The sequence below is a fragment of the Melanostigma gelatinosum genome (genome assembly GCF_949748355.1).
Source record: "Melanostigma gelatinosum genome assembly, chromosome: 3".
NCBI classification, from domain to species: Eukaryota; Metazoa; Chordata; class Actinopteri; order Perciformes; family Zoarcidae; genus Melanostigma; species Melanostigma gelatinosum.
The window spans coordinates 19,369,260-19,384,906 of record NC_136636.1 but is presented as its reverse complement, the minus strand read 5'-3'; the positions used below and the strand labels follow the sequence as shown (position 1 = coordinate 19,384,906).

The following is a 15,647-nucleotide window of genomic DNA, read 5'->3' as shown; positions in this document are numbered from 1 at the left end:
GCATGTATAACCATAAAGACAGAATGTGGGAATATAACCAATAGATCAACTCTGTACTGAAATGTACACATTTTAACGAGGTCAACAGCCAGCAGAGTAGTTTAAACTTCAAGCGAGTGCTTGAAACAGAGCTGCCTGCCTTTAAAAACAACAACATGCATTATGCTCAGCTCCGCTCCAGAGCCGTTTCATGACATAACTCAATTATAAGCGTTAACACGGTTACACCTTTAAATATCCCCCTCCCTTCGCGCGAAGCGGTTCTATCTGCGATTGCGCGTCAGCTCTCATTGGCTGTCGGTGACAATCGGAGGACCGGAGGGAGGCGAGAGGGCACAGGACAGCATGTTTACAGCTACTTCCACACACAATTAGTTGCCCTGAACGGTTTACTCGCTTTTTTTGTTTTTCGCTTCCTCGTTTCGGAGGCGGTCGTCGACAATGCTGTTGTGCCGCACGGGGAGGATGTCTACGGCGGCTCCGAGTCACGCTTTTAAGTCAACGCGCTCGTTTCTAGTGCAAGTGAGAGCGGACAGACTGAGGGACGGCACTTTGACATTACGCAAGGGTTACACGTTTCAGCGGTACCGGTGTTTCTGCGTGTCCGTCTGGGGTATCGATGCAACTCTTGCGCGACTGGGGAAACAACAGGACCGGGACTCGCCGTGTGCTACTGACTGGGGACACTTGGACCGGGTGGCTACTAAACACGTGAATCTCTCGACACGCGTGCAAAGTGAAGGCGGTTACATAGATATTATCACGCAGCCGCTCGTGCACCCAAACAGGCGCCCCAGCGGCAGCGGAGGACTGGTGGCTAATGGTTTGTTTACAGGTGACTGGGGGGGGTTCGGTCGAGTCTGCTCCGCTGGGACAATGCAGACCCGAGCCTTATCCACGAAGAAGAGCGATGCCGGAGAGGAGCAGACGGCTAACGACAAAGAGGTAATTTAAACCATTCAGCTCGAGTGTTTGTCTAACCCCAGTGGCAAGTTAATACGAACGCACAGGTCCCAGTCTGTGTACACACACTGTGGTTTACTGGTGAGGGGAACCCCCATGTGTGTCCCAGCGGAGGCCGGATTCAACTCAAAAACATGAATTATGCAAGAGGCTGCCCGCGCGCCCGCCGCCTGCCTGCCTGGGCCTCCTCGGTGACTGCCATCCTGTAAGCAGGCAGGCTTGTTAAACGCTGCATGACACTCATAGCATCATCTGCAGGGAAATGCACACAGTAGTAGGCCATGCGTAATTGATCCTCCTGAACAACTTGAATCTGAAGTAGCAGAGGTGTTGTGTACAGAGATGAGAGAGCACATGCTGACTCGCCGTTCAACTTGCTCACAGAAACCTGACTCATGGTAAGAATGAGTCACTGTGTTCAAACCCGTTTAGTTTGAATAACATGTAAATGAAGTGAGCGTGTGCTCTTCTAGTGGGTGACCTTGACCTGCAATGAGCAGTTCTTGGAGGGCACAACAAACACTATATACTGTATTCTCTTCAGTGTAAAGCAGGCTACGAGTCTGAGGCTTACTCTGAATTACATAATCATTATGTTAGACAATTATACACAAGACTACAGCTCTGTCCTTCACCACGCTAACACCAGCGTGCTAACATGCACACTGTGACAATGCTAACATGCTGATGTGCAGCAGGTCTACTGTTCACCATTAGCATGCTAACAGCTGCTACATGCACAGCGTACAGTTGAGGCCGATTGGCAATTAGCTTTCAAGAGAAGTGTTGGGAAAACATTACACTTGTTAACCTTGTGATGGTGCTAGAGGGAAAGTCAGGGAATTACCAAGTCATTTGGATTTGGGCATCAAAAATATCTGGACCAAATGTCACAGTAGTGCATCAGATAGTTGTGGAGATATTTCTCTCTGGACCAAGTGGTGGACTGGCCAACGGTGCAGCTATCCTAGCTTTTGCTTTCAAATAGTGACAATTTAATTTAGTTCTAGACCGATGTATAATATTGCAGACACCATATTGATCATGACGTTGGCCGACAAGTCACAAGAAATTTGGCACATGCTTAAGGCGATGTGGCCAAAGAAATAAATATCTAGTTGGGGACAATTCATGATTTGAAATAATTATTTCAAAAAATGTTTTGAGATTTGAAGAGAAGTTCATAATCCTAGCTGTAATCTACAGGATCTAGTTCTTCTCTTTGATATGCACTTGTCGTGTAACTATTGATACAATCCTCACTCTTTGCCAGCCACCAGCTAAATCAACATCGGAGCACTCCACCAATGTAGCATTGCACTCTGTAACATAATCAGACGCACGATGGATCGGGTTCAAAATCCACGCACCAGAGATCCACACATTCTTCTTCCCTGTGAAAACCTTGGCGCCTATATTACCCACAATGCAACTTAACCGCTGACAGTTTTGTCGGAGATTCAGGTGCGTCATACAAGTAGCTGCTCACGTAGCCACGAGCCACTAACCTCGAGCACAGATGAGGAACGGAGTACAGACTTCAGATAAGCTCACTTATTATTTATTCATTTTTTTTTTTTTTTTCAAACTTGTCTTCAGACCCAACAAACACTGACTGAAGTGACCTCACTTGAGGCAATTTAGTGTACTTCACGCAGCTCCCACTTGAGCCACAAAAGTCTTTGTACATCTTTTTTTTAGACATGTGAACAGACTTTGATGTGTAAAATCATCAGAGTTCCCCTTTAATGAGACAATGAATGAGACGGTTCTGCTGACTGTTGTGTTCAGTTTGACTTTATCATCTTATCGAGACCACACACTTAGCAGTTGTTTTTAAGCCTCTGCTTGAGGGATTCACCCCTTTACCACTTCTCTGTGTGTGTGTGTGTGTGTGTGTGTGTGTGTGTGTGTGTGTGTGTGTGTGTGTGTGTGTGTGTGTGTTTGCGTGCCACTGTGACTTCGCATGTGTTTTCATGTCTCTGAAAAGCTGTTATCAGACACAGCAGTGCCACTGTTCCCCTCCTATACAGCCTCCCTGGCACAACTCCCTTTGGCCTCTCGCTCACATGACCCTCCCATGCTGCTGCCGGCCTTTACTTTTAGCTCGGCCTGACTTGCCTCTGAAAGGCAAAGGCCTGCTCCCTCGCCCACTCTGGTCTTTCTATTGTCCATTGTTGGCCGGCCAGTGAACACGTCACCGAGACTATGGCTTCGTCCAGGGGGCTCGGGACAAAAAATGTAGCAAGACGGATCGCCACAAAGAGAAAAGATCGGCTTGTTTTTCTCCCGTTCCCTTCTTCGTCTTCATTGTTTCTGCCCTAGTGATTAGTCGTCTGACTCAGGCCTACAAAGGAAGACAGTCTGAAGCAAGCATAATGTCCGAGCAGCAAAACAAGGGTAGAAGGATGTAAATAAACGTTTCTGTATGTTCGCTTAAATGTCACACACATCAGTGAGTGGACGCAGCACTTTCTGTACAAATTACAAAGCAAGTTACCAAACTTCACATCCATGGAAGTGTGTGACTCATAATTGTGACTTGGCACATTTCAGTACAGTCACTCACCCCTTTAGTCCCTTTATAAAACGACATGCACAAAGCTCCTATTTGGTTTATATGTGAGTTGCATGCTTTTTATGTATCCAGTTAATTATTTCCATTTTTGTAAGAAATCAAGTTACTATTTTGATGCATAGTATCAGCGTAGTTATAGTTGCACACATTTCCCACCAGCCTACATTCTGTCCTCATCACTGTTCAAATTAACCTCGCTTCATGTCGTCTGCTATCATAATACATTTCCTGATAAAGAGGTCACTGCAGGTTTTGTTGTCTCACCTTTGGAAAGCACAATGTCAACATTTAGTCCAATAATAGATTCATTCCATACAGGCCCGAGCTACTTCCTGTTTTCTCAGGGAAGGATTTGGGTTTCTTCTCGGCAGAAAATATATTAGAACAACTTTGCATCAGACGGAGCTAATGGACACGATGCCCTTTTTACTGTTTCCATTTCAGTTTAACAGCATCCAAAAGAAAAAACAGTAGAGATTAAATCTGAAATAATTCCCCCCCCCCCAGTATCCTTAATCATAATTGAAACCTCTAATTAATCTGCAAGAGCCCCATAAAAGATATGTTGTTGTAATTTCACATCCACAGCAGCATGATCAGGCCGATGGGTGCGATACAGAGCGTTGGCTCTGAGCGTAGACTCTTGTTTACTTGTACTTTGGTCAAATATTTCCTGATTTGAAGTCATACTTTTATTTCAACACGGGGCTCTCTGTGGTTTGAAATGTTCAAGAATGCTTCATCTCTGTGATTCAGTCTCGTTTTTAACTCCCGCTGCATTGTGCTTTCATCATCCATAATTCATTACTATCTTCATTATAACACATATTACACTAATGTCCCGTAGTTCTGAGGCGTCCCTAAACCTAATCTATAATTCCTAACAGAAGCCCTATCGGTCAAGTAACACTTTTTAAACTGACTGTTTGGTTTGTGGTGCTCCAGACATGGTTTGAAGAGGCCTCCTATAATTAAGATTGCAGTTTCACACAGTATTTACCCCGCACGATGTCAGGACACTGACTAAAACGACTTCCTGGGAAATCAGTGTCGTATCAAAATGATAATTAGCTTTTGAGGGATGGATATGACATGCTTTTTTAAATATGATGGCAATTATAACTTTGTGTCGTCAATTCAGTACTCAAATTCAATTTTCCTTTTTATAATTTCCCTTAAATTGTAAAGTGCATACCTCCTGAACAGGTTTCTGCTGCATTAAGCAGGATCACCGCGTTAACATACTGGCCTCCTCCACATGTCTAGCCACCAAAGCTCCGCTGCAGTCTGTTGTCTTATTGTTGTCGAGCGTGTTTTACTTCACTTATCCGTTCTACTACCAGCACGCACTGGAGTGACCCGCCTGCTCCCTGCTACATGTCAGACGGTTGTCAGACGTCAGACACAGACGTCTGTGTCAGACGGTTGTCAGACACAGTAGTGTGTGTGTGTTTGTTTGCGTGTATGAAAGGCTCTTTGTTCGTGTGTTCGGAAGGGAGTGACTGACTTGGTCGGCGTGAGTGTGTGAAAGGGTAAGTGATCATGTGAATTACCTAAAGCACACACGTTTAGTCAGCTGACTCCAGGCTTTGTTTGACCTACTTGTACGATGTGACCTCGACTCTGAACTAGATGGAGCACAATGGTTTTCTTCTGTATTTTGATGATGCATGCATTTCTGTATTTTAACTAAAAATAAAAAAAGGATGTGCATCAGTAAAAGGAAATTCTTGACTCGTTTAAAGATAGAAATGTTGCTCAATTCATGTCAACTGGATATTAAAGGATAACTGGTCGGTTCTTTGAGCTTTTCTGCCTTCTGTGTTTCAATCCCCAAAAAATGTTAGTTGAACCAGAAGTGAAGCCTCCATCTTTGAGCTTGTCAGTTTTGTAGTTTGAGGGAGTTCTTGGAATACTAACAGGAAAAGTGTCATTATTTTGTATGCCAAGTGGAAACTATGCCCACAATGTGAATCCACTTCCTCGTGGTCATTTGTATCTCCCCTCTGTTCTTCTCTGTCCTATTACAGACACGTTCTGTTCCTCCCATTTCATTTTGTCCTGATCACTGCCTCCAATGCTGCTCTCTGTTTGTGTTATTTATCCAGGGCGAGCAGAATTTAAAGGAGGCCTCTTCTACCTCCTTATCTACAGCGAAGGCCTCGGGGGAGCCGGAGCCAGAGGGAGGCAAACCGAACAAGACCCAGCAGCTAAAGAAAGTCTTCAAGGAATATGGAGCAGTGGGAGTTTGCTTTCACATCGGGCTCTCCCTTATGTCCCTGGGAATGTTCTACCTCCTTATATCCAGGTGACAAAACATCACATTATAGCTTCTTCTACACGTGGGACACCAGTGGCCACATATAGTGCGTCCTCTTAGCAGCTGGATAGAATATTATCCTATATTAAGAGAGATTCTTTGCTTTAAAGTCACCATTTATCAAGTGTGGCTACGGTTTGAGGAGCATATTTCCAGATGTACTGATTCTCAGCAGGAGGAGAAAGGGACATTCATGTATTGCTGTCAAACTATAATAGTCCTTCTTAATACAGCCTGCAGCTGAAGGCAACATCTTTTTAAATAAATAAAAGTATTTTGGGAAATGTAGGACATCACTGACTGAAGTAAAAGCCGATCAAGCAGGCTGAAGGGAAAGGAAACTAGAAGAAATGAACACACAACATATTATAAAATAGCTCTGGAATGCATCAAACACGTATGTATTATCCATCACTTATTATCTCATCTAGCAGTGTGAGAGAATCCGAGTGCAACTTTTTCTACAAAAGATGTCAACAGGAACTTCCTGTCCCATGGGCTGCTTTCATACCGAGCAATGCAAAGCCTGTAATCTGAGAGAAAGCAAAGTGCAGGCTCTAGAGCTCCACTCAGTCTGAGTCTAAAGTACCACTACTTCTACCTTTTACTATTTACAACAAGCAGCATTTTAAAATCTGAGACACTTCTTTCAGCTATCTTATGTTCTGTGTAATCTTCTGTTGGTGGTGGCAGACAGTGAAAAGCCAAAGCAGCACAGAACAACCTTTTAGTACGATTATCTGTCAGTCTGAGCCAGAAGAGATCATCTGACAGCTTAGACATCCTGATACACACTAGCTGATAATGACTCACTGTGTGTGTGTGTGTGTGTGTGTGTGTGTGTGTGTGTGTGTGGAAGCAGCTCTATGCCTTGTCAGCACTATTTGCATATTTATTTTCTCAAATAGGTCAGATGAAAATGCCACGACTCTACAGAACTGTTTCACAGAGGCAGTGATGCACGTAGCTTGTTAAACCCTCTTTGATGTTGTAGTGTTTATTATGCTAATGTCATCAGCTTAAATGGTTCAAAAGGCCACACAATACATTATAAAACGTTCTTTTGGGAGCACAGCTCCCTCTGGTGGAAAGAAAGGTGACTTGCTACCGAGCCAGAAGCGAAAGGGAGGATTGAGACTCTACTCGTCTGCTTTACAATACATCTTTTGACAGACGGGAGCAAAAGCTTGGCGATAAAGAAGAGAAGTTGCCGCGTGAGGCTTTTAGGGCATATTTTTGTGGCTCTGAAACATCTCAAAATTGAAATGTTGATTTTTCTTTGAGATGGTTAGTTTTGGGTTTATGGACTGTAGTAATCCAGATAATAGCGCATACACAGTTACCTTATTGTTGATGAGTTTCATGAGATCACATATATATATATATATATATATATATATATATATATATATATATATATATTTCATATTATTTTCTTCCCCCATCCTGCTTCCTGTTGAAAGTCATGATTATTTTTGAATGATTTGCTGAAGAATTGTAATGTTAAAGGGGAGGGGCTGAGGTTGACATAATCTCAGGTCCTGGTTGACATACAAGCGCTGAGGAGGGCAGAGCATGACATGTCTGCGCGTGTAGAGGATCGATCATTTAATACAAAGAAAACCGTAAGAAGAAGATCGTCTAACATGTGAATTCTATGTTATTTCTGTGTCATCCGTCTCCCCAGTGGGATCGATATGGCGGCTGTGCTGTGCAAAGTGGGCTTCAGCGAGGCGGTCGTTCGGTCCAAAATGGCAGCGGGAACGAGCACGTTCGTCCTGGCCTACGCCATCCACAAGCTCTTCGCTCCGGTTCGCATCAGCATGACTCTGGTGTCCGTGCCTCTCATCGTGCGCTACTTCAGAAAGACTGGTCACTTTAAGCCACCTGCACCTTAATGACGCGCCTCTACTCCTCTGCTGCCTCATCGAGCCACACATCCTCACTGTTAATAGCCATAATTTAAAAAACCGCCTGTGTGTATCCTGACTCATTTGCCTTCATCTCGAAACAACTCGCCTTTCATCAGTCATTGTGGATTCAGGTGAAACATTTCCTCCAGTAGTTCCAGTAGAATCAATGTGTTCAGTTGCGTGACTGTAGGATTACAAAGTCTGAAGCATAACGCGTCTTTGTGAAACAAAGTGTACTTGGAGTCATGTTTTAATGCGTGTGCATTCCAAAAAAACAGAAACGAAGGCTGAAAAAGCTCAAATATTTATTTACAATCGGAGGTGTGATCAGGGATTTTAAGCTCTTCTCGTGGGCGGGTTTGTCCCTTAATGCTGTGAAGGTTCAATGTGGAAAGAGCTGATCTCTCCGCCACTGTTAGCTGACTGGGCCGTGTTCTGGTGTTTGGTGAATCAGCAGAATAATTCAGGTTCTCTCTCTCTGTCTCCTACCTCGCTCTTCTATCTTTACTTAGCTCACTCGCCTACGCTGTTTTTATTTCCTGCTGTTGTTTTGCTTGCCTGCTGTTTTTCCTCAACAGCTCTCCTAGCAACTATTGTCTTCTTCTGCTATCCCTTTGCTGTGCCTCTCTATCTTCTCTCCCTCTTGTTCTTTAATTTAGCAAATATCACTGCCCAATGTCGACTACATTCATCTGTGAGTGAAGCTGATTGTAGTTCACCTCAAGCTTCGGATGAAGAATGTTTGCTTGTGAGGGCTTTTTCCTGATTGAATGGACTGCATTTAACTATTAAAAACAGAAGCTCTCTTTTACGTGCCGTGTTTTTGGTATGAAATACCACCATCACTAAGGTGCAACCTTTGGTTGCATTTCTCCCTTTCTACCACACCGGGGAGCTCCTGAACTACAAATACAGCCGTGCCGTTCTTCCTCCATTACTCTGACAGAACTGCAACACACAGTTCTCATCGCTCATAAGATTGAATGTCTTTGTACCCTTAATGTCTTCAAGATGGATCTCAGCATTATATCACCAGAAGGAGCATCACTCATGCGTCCTACAAACACGATGCTAAATGCTTCCCAAACTTCTTTGGTGTTCAGTGTGACGGATCGTTGTCTACAAAGCAAACGATAAAGTCGGTGTACAAATATTGGGAGATTACTCAAAACATAAAATAATTCACAGAATTTCTTGTCACAGACGACCCGATGATCCTTCAACTTGAAACACTGGTCTGAAAAAACTACATTATTAAAACTGCCATGATGGTGTACCATGTTTGGGGGTTGTGTCCTACACTGACCAGTTTTAGTGCTCATAATAATTCATTATTTCTGGCTGTATTTTATCACAGCGGGCATGATGCAATTGCTCTCCTCTCTCTTCCGTCATGTCCTCCCTCGCTCTGCTTGATGGTTTGAAGGGTCAGCCGGCACAGCAAGCACACCTCAACTGGTGTGGTGTCCCTGAAGACCTGTATTGAATGGTAGCTGCTATACGAACAAGACCTGATCTCCTTGCTCTCCTCTCTGTGTGTGTGTTTCTTGGGCCGGTAAAAAATTCAGCAAGGAGACTTGTATAAGCAGAACTAAGAGTGCATGGAGGTCTGTGCCAGATATCAACCCCGGTTTTCCAGAAATAGGATTTTTGGCAGTACTGTGACACGAAGTGATGCAAACCGATCCCACACACACACACACACACACACACACACACACACACACACAGATGGAAGGAGAATCCTGGGCCTCATTAGCCATGATGAGGACAGGGAGCTGCCATCACCTCTCCATCCCCTGCATGTCCCCCATGGCTAGGAACAAATTGGTGACAGCGCTCCCAGCCACTCTGTCGGGCTACCTGCGATGCACTGGGCTCTGTCAGGCGCCTTCCACACTGCATTTGCGTATTAGAGAGTGTGTGTGTGCGTAGAGAGAGAGCTTGGCACCCGAGAAAAAGAAGAGGGAATATCAGCTACTTGGTCACACTCACCGTCACCTTTTGCTCGGGCCCAGAACTGAGTCGTGATACAAGTGAACAGTTCATCTGGTTGGCCTTGAGTTTTATGAAGGCCCCCTCCCCCAGCACGAGGAGGGTTCAAGTCCCAGCCTCAGCTCCCGACTTGAGCCCGCTCCACCTTTTTATTAAAGTCAGAAACACCGTCAGTGCCTCCACTTTCAGAGCTGCACACAGATTGAATCCATTAAGGCTGTATGTTCAGACCCAGGCTGCGTTTCTGACACAAGAGTTGGAAGGCATGTGTGAATATAGCAGTTGCAAAAATGCTGACGCGTGCAGTGATATAGGAACATATGGCAACAACACATACCCCGTTTCTCACACAGACTTTATAGCCACACACTCACTCCCTGACAAGCTGCCTTTCTCCTCCCTTGCACCTTAAAAATAGATTTAATTTCTTCATTCTTATTATTTCTTACTATTTCCTCTCCATCATGTTGTGAACCTGCTCATTATCTCCCCTTATTACCTTTCCCCTGCATCTCCCCATCTCCTGACCCGCTTGGTAAACTTGTTAGCCCTCCAGAGTGTCAGCGTCTAGACGGAGAGGCACCTATTCCGTCAACCTCGCAGGTTCAAAGACATCCTGTGAATTTATTTACAGGATGGGCTGGCATAAAGTTTCACGGTGCACGCAATCATACACATATTATACACGGAACACACACACACTTATTCTCCCGCTTTAACCCTCCTTTCCTCCTATTTTTTGGCCACTTCTCTACCTTTTCCCCCACTCACTGTCTTGCTCGAGCATCTTTTTCTTGCGCTCTCTTTCCCTCCCTCTCCATAGCCCTCCTCTCCTGTCTCCGAGTTAAGTTTAGCAGATGCACCTGATGGCAGCATCATCCTGGAGCACCTGTCAGCTGTCTGCCTTCATCATGGCTCCTCTGCTGCCACAGGGGCCACGGGGAAGTATAAACCTGGAGACAGTCCCTACTATCAACAGCTGCATCTTATTATTTTAAACACTGGTGCCAGTCAATTTCTACCAGAGATGCGTGCATTTTATTATTTTTTTCTGAGCTCTCCGCCTCCTCCTCGTCAGTCTCATTGCTCCTCAGGATTCAGAAGCTCAGCTGTTAAATGTGAGCAATTATAAACGAGCGAAGACTGAGGCAAGGTTGCAGATGGAGAGGCAGAGAGTTTATCTAGCCTGTGACAGAGAAGAGGAGGGAGAGGAAGCAGAAGGCAGAAATTGTGTCAAAATGTTTTTGGCAGATGTGGATTATGTTTTTGACTGTCTGGTACTTTAAGTTATAGCTGAAAGCCTGTCACATGTCTAACAGGCAGCCGGGTCATTCAGTTTGCGCTTTGTTAATGCAACACTTCAGAATACTAGATGTACTGCGAAAGCCTCCGTCTTTTCTCAACCAAATTAATGTTACCCTTTCAAGTCAAGCTGTGGACTCCATTTTGTCGTCAGAGGATCCACAATGACGTTGAAAGTACACTGACGTACACATATCGATTTGGCTGAAGGGATTTGTTTCATCAAAAGATGTTCTAGCGATTATCTACGCACAATGAACATAAAATATAGTCAGCATTAGATGCCTGACTGAAAACAAAATGAAATACAATCGGCTCTTTTTCATTTGGTTTCATCCAGAATTGGTAAAGTGCAATTGCGATGTCCTAGAAAGTAGTTATTATATATTTGATTTTCATCCAGGAAGAGCTTCAATAGATGTTTTGCAGTGTGTCGCCTTCTGGTTATTTTGTCTTCTTCTTTCATGCACTGTACTTAGTGCAGAACATTGATAATTAGCAATGGGGATGACAAGCCAACAAATCATTTTTTCCAACCATTCCACTAAAATCTCTTGTCAACAATGAAGATGCATTTAACCTACAGGCATGCATTGTGTTGTATTCCATCCTCCTCATTTCCTCTTAAATCACCTCTAGAGAGTATGAATACACTAAAACTGTGTTTCTTAGTCAATAGGATTACTACACAGATAGTTGTTTTGGGATGTTTTCATGTAAAGTTGCCATGCTACTAGGGGTGTAACGGTTCACCAAACTCACGGTTGGGTTCGGTACGATACAGTGGAGCCACGGTTCGGTACGTTTCGGTACAGTAGAAAACTATAAATGCCAGAGAAACGTACTTGATTTTAAAATATAGTTATTCATCACAACTAACATGAAGTTATTCTTTGACTTTGAACAATGATGGAACTATACCTGAGTGACCCATCTTCTGGGGTGTCTTCTTAGCAACACATAAGCATAAAAAACAAAAACTGCTCCTTAATGTTATGAAGTATTGTTACTTACATCTTGTATTGTTACTTACAGCTTGCAAAAGAGATTTTTACCGAACGGTTCAATACGAATATGCGTCCCGTTACACCCCTACATGCTACATATATATTTTTATAGCCTGATACTTCATTACAGTTCCAAAAGGGAAGGCAACATGAGACTTTGAGGTTTTAAACAAATTATCTAGTCCACTTATTCTGGATGACAAAACAAGGGTGCCCATTTTTGTTTCATTCATATGTGTGTTGCAATATAAATGTGTGTCAGTAACACAAGTAGGTTAGAGTAAGAAAGAGGCTCTCCGAAATCGAATAGAAGAGCACTCTACTGCATCGCTACGTCTGAAGATCTCAGAAATGAAGTTGGTGAATAAAATGTTATCATAAAAAAGAAACGACAGCCAAAAGTATGGAAATATTAAGTTGTTATCAGTTATTAACATTTAGATTATCTTCTACATGACTTCTTTCTCCGCTCTTTCACTATAATGTTATCACACCATCTTCCTCTTTGCTGGAGGGACAATAGACGTCTGCTCATAGAGATGAGGGCAAAGGTCATTTGAACTGTCTGCTGCGTCAGGTCAGTTTAAGATGACTTTTTAAATGACTTTTTGATAAAGATGGAAACTAAATGTGTGACCGTCAGATTTCAAGACAAAAAAAGTTCACAATTGACCCTTCACTAGGCCCCGCCCCCTGCTGCTTCTCCATCAAACTGTCAGAGCTGCCATGGAGCCCACACTGTCACTAACTGCACTCAAAAATGAAACCGCGATTACAGAGAGAAGCAGACAGACAGAAGGGTCAGCAATACACGTTTGAAGGATCTATCCAGGATGTGAGACGAGCGTAGCATAGAAGTGCCACTAGTTCATGATGCAGTTACGTACTCTGCTGATGTTGGCTTCACAGGTTTTTACGTCGAAAAATACCGTTTTAAGAAATGTATATGTCTGTCCAACCTCTCTGGGTAACAAGTATCACTGTAAGACAATGTTTCACCGTGAATACATCTAAATTCAAAGCCAGAAGGAAATTTAAAAATCTGAAAAGATTGCATGAGAGTCTATGGAGCAGCGGTCGGACCTCGATTAGAGCTGAAATGACGCGATGAGCGGCTCGTCTGGATTCGAGGACCGGACTTAGCGACGGGTCAGTTTCCTCCAATTGATTGCTTGGACACTATAACAATTAGAGGCACTATACCGATCACCCGATGACTTGCTGTAAAACCAGCTATAAGTATAAAAGTTTCTCGTGTGGCATCAAACTATTTCAAAATCACAGGACCGAGATGATCAGTCATAATCATTATGTTTGCACTCTGGGGGAGGAGTGAACCAAAACTACAGCAAGTGCAACACGGAGCCGTAAACCACAAATGAGCTGCCGTTATCGATTGAAGACTGTTTGTCTGTACTCACTTCATAATGAACGCATCTCATAAATCCTCCTTAAATGATTCCCACAGCCCAGACTGTCTGCTCAGTGGAGGGCGCTCATGGATCAAACCATTAACAGGAAACCAGGCCATAGTGTTGAGCGAAGGGCAACCAGCTCAGGCCCCAGATCATCACCCCGCCCCAACCCACCACCCTCTACAAACCTAATGGAAAGCAAACAGACAGACAATTTCTTTCAATTAGCCCAAACTGGCCAGCCCAATACATTTTAGTTTGTTCCTCAAGACGTAAGCGCCCTGTTGCATGTCCTGCTGAAAATGAAGACTAATGGGGTATTGTGGAGCTGCTGAGTGCTTGATTTTGTGCCACTATAGCACTCGCCCGCTCTCCTTTTCTTTTCTTTTTGTTCTCCTCGCCTTTCCCTCCTCCCTTGAGTTAACTGGAATCAGTGCTGACCAGGCACAACACCCCTTTTTAATACATGTATTCACGGCTTCGATTCATTTTCTGTTTTAAGCATTATTCCTGAGTAGTTAGGCGGAGCTATTCATCACAGCTTGACAACAGCTGTGAAAGTAACCATCGTTCACCACCGGTGTCAGCCGAAGTGAGTAAGACTCTTCCACTCAGCTTCCTACTGGATGACGTCATGTTTTTAAACAGCACGTTTTATGGGTATATGAGCTATAAGTTTTTATTTATTCAGTTGGGACTGTTCAAAATGGGCAGGTGAGTATTTTGATGTTTAAGTTTTTCTGTCTTACGTCAAAAGACATGTTGTCTTTACTAGAGGTAGAACAACCACTCTTTTTTTTCTCTTTTTCATTAAAAGTAGTAATACCACACTACACACTATAGTACAGAAAGTACAAGTTAAAGTACTGCCTGCATTCAAAGTTTTACATAACATGACATTTGAAAACTTAAGTAAAGTACAAGTGCAAGTACCTTGAGTACTGTAGATGTAGTTGGTTCATTTCCACCACTGGACATCAATGAGCAGGTTTAGTTAAATGACATAACCATTGAAGAAAGTACTGGTGTATGCCACTTTTCCTTTCGGAAAAAACGGATTTAACAGCAATGGCAATAACAACAATAAAGACAAATAATCGATTCAGCATATTTGCCGTCAAACGTTGATGTATGGGAGATCCTCAGGCCACCGCTGGTTGATGAGGGAAGAAACAAAGTTGCTTTGTCATACAGAGAAATATTAACTACAAGCGAACAGGGGCCAAGGAGACATTGATTTTACATTTCAGGACTCAGTCAAAGAGAATCATGGATGGCAATACGACTGTGATTTGCCTGTGCTGCTCATTAAGCTTAACATCTACAGTGTATGTCGACCCCCTGGCAATGTGGGAATAGGATTTACAGGGACAGGTTAAATACAGTTCAATGCTTGGGAGAGGTGAAGTCACATGATGGTTAATAAAGGTGGCTGGAAGAGGTTGTGAGATACAACGCAGCGTAAGAAAGGAAGAGGGGGATCAGAGAAATGGAGAGTTGTGGGACGGATAGAGAAGAAGAAGGGGGGAGGAGGAGAGAGAAAGAACGAGAAACTCCATTATTATAGCCCGAACAGATAAACTATGCATCAAAGTGTAGCGTTTATTGAAAAACCATTTTTATGTGTGCTTTGAGGGCATGAAAATGAGAGCCCTATGTTCAAACACATCAATACGAAACTGCAGCAGCCGATGTATTTCTTCTTTTTCTTTTTTTTCTTCATCTTCTTTTCCCTAAGATTCCCAATCAGATCTGGTGGCTCCCTGCAGGCTTTTATGCCAGCCACAAATGGTCCGACTGCCAGACTGACAAACACGCAATCACTCAGAGTGGAGAGGGAAGAAAGAGAAACAGAAAAAAACCTCAGCCTCACATCATAAAGGCCCCTTTTAATAAGCCCATGAAAAAGAGCAAGTAATCCTTTGTAATGATTTCATTAAATGCCCTCATCACACCTGGAGATAATTCCATTATGATTGTGGCAATAAAATGAGGTTTTCATCAAGACCCGCAGACAGAAGGAGGAAAACCAATTATTCCTCTCATATTCAGACATGACGTTGCCTCTAATATTATGATATTAGGCTATTTGGCAGAATTGATGACATTCACGTCAATCCACAATGCTGGAGGAGCGTTGCCCCCACTGATAAT

General features: G+C 43.4%; 1 protein-coding gene across 1 annotated transcript; it reads left to right on the top strand.

Annotated features, from left to right (window-relative positions):
* The first annotated feature begins 313 nt into the window (after positions 1-313).
* fam210b (family with sequence similarity 210 member B) lies at positions 314-8,585 on the top strand. Its single transcript, XM_079297128.1, has 3 exons — positions 314-945; positions 5,650-5,849; positions 7,549-8,585. The coding sequence occupies exons 1-3, from the start codon at positions 442-444 to the stop codon at positions 7,757-7,759; spliced, it is 915 nt and encodes a 304-aa protein (XP_079153254.1). The 5' UTR covers positions 314-441; the 3' UTR covers positions 7,760-8,585.
* The last annotated feature ends 7,062 nt before the right edge of the window (positions 8,586-15,647 follow it).

Coding starts and splice junctions, on each gene's coding strand:
- fam210b (XM_079297128.1), top strand. CDS start 442: ATGCTGTTGTGCCGCACGGGGAGGATGTCTACGGCGGCTCCGAGTCAC. Junction 946..5,649: donor AGACGGCTAACGACAAAGAG/GTAATTTAAACC, acceptor TTATTTATCCAG/GGCGAGCAGAATTTAAAGGA. Junction 5,850..7,548: donor TTCTACCTCCTTATATCCAG/GTGACAAAACAT, acceptor CCGTCTCCCCAG/TGGGATCGATATGGCGGCTG.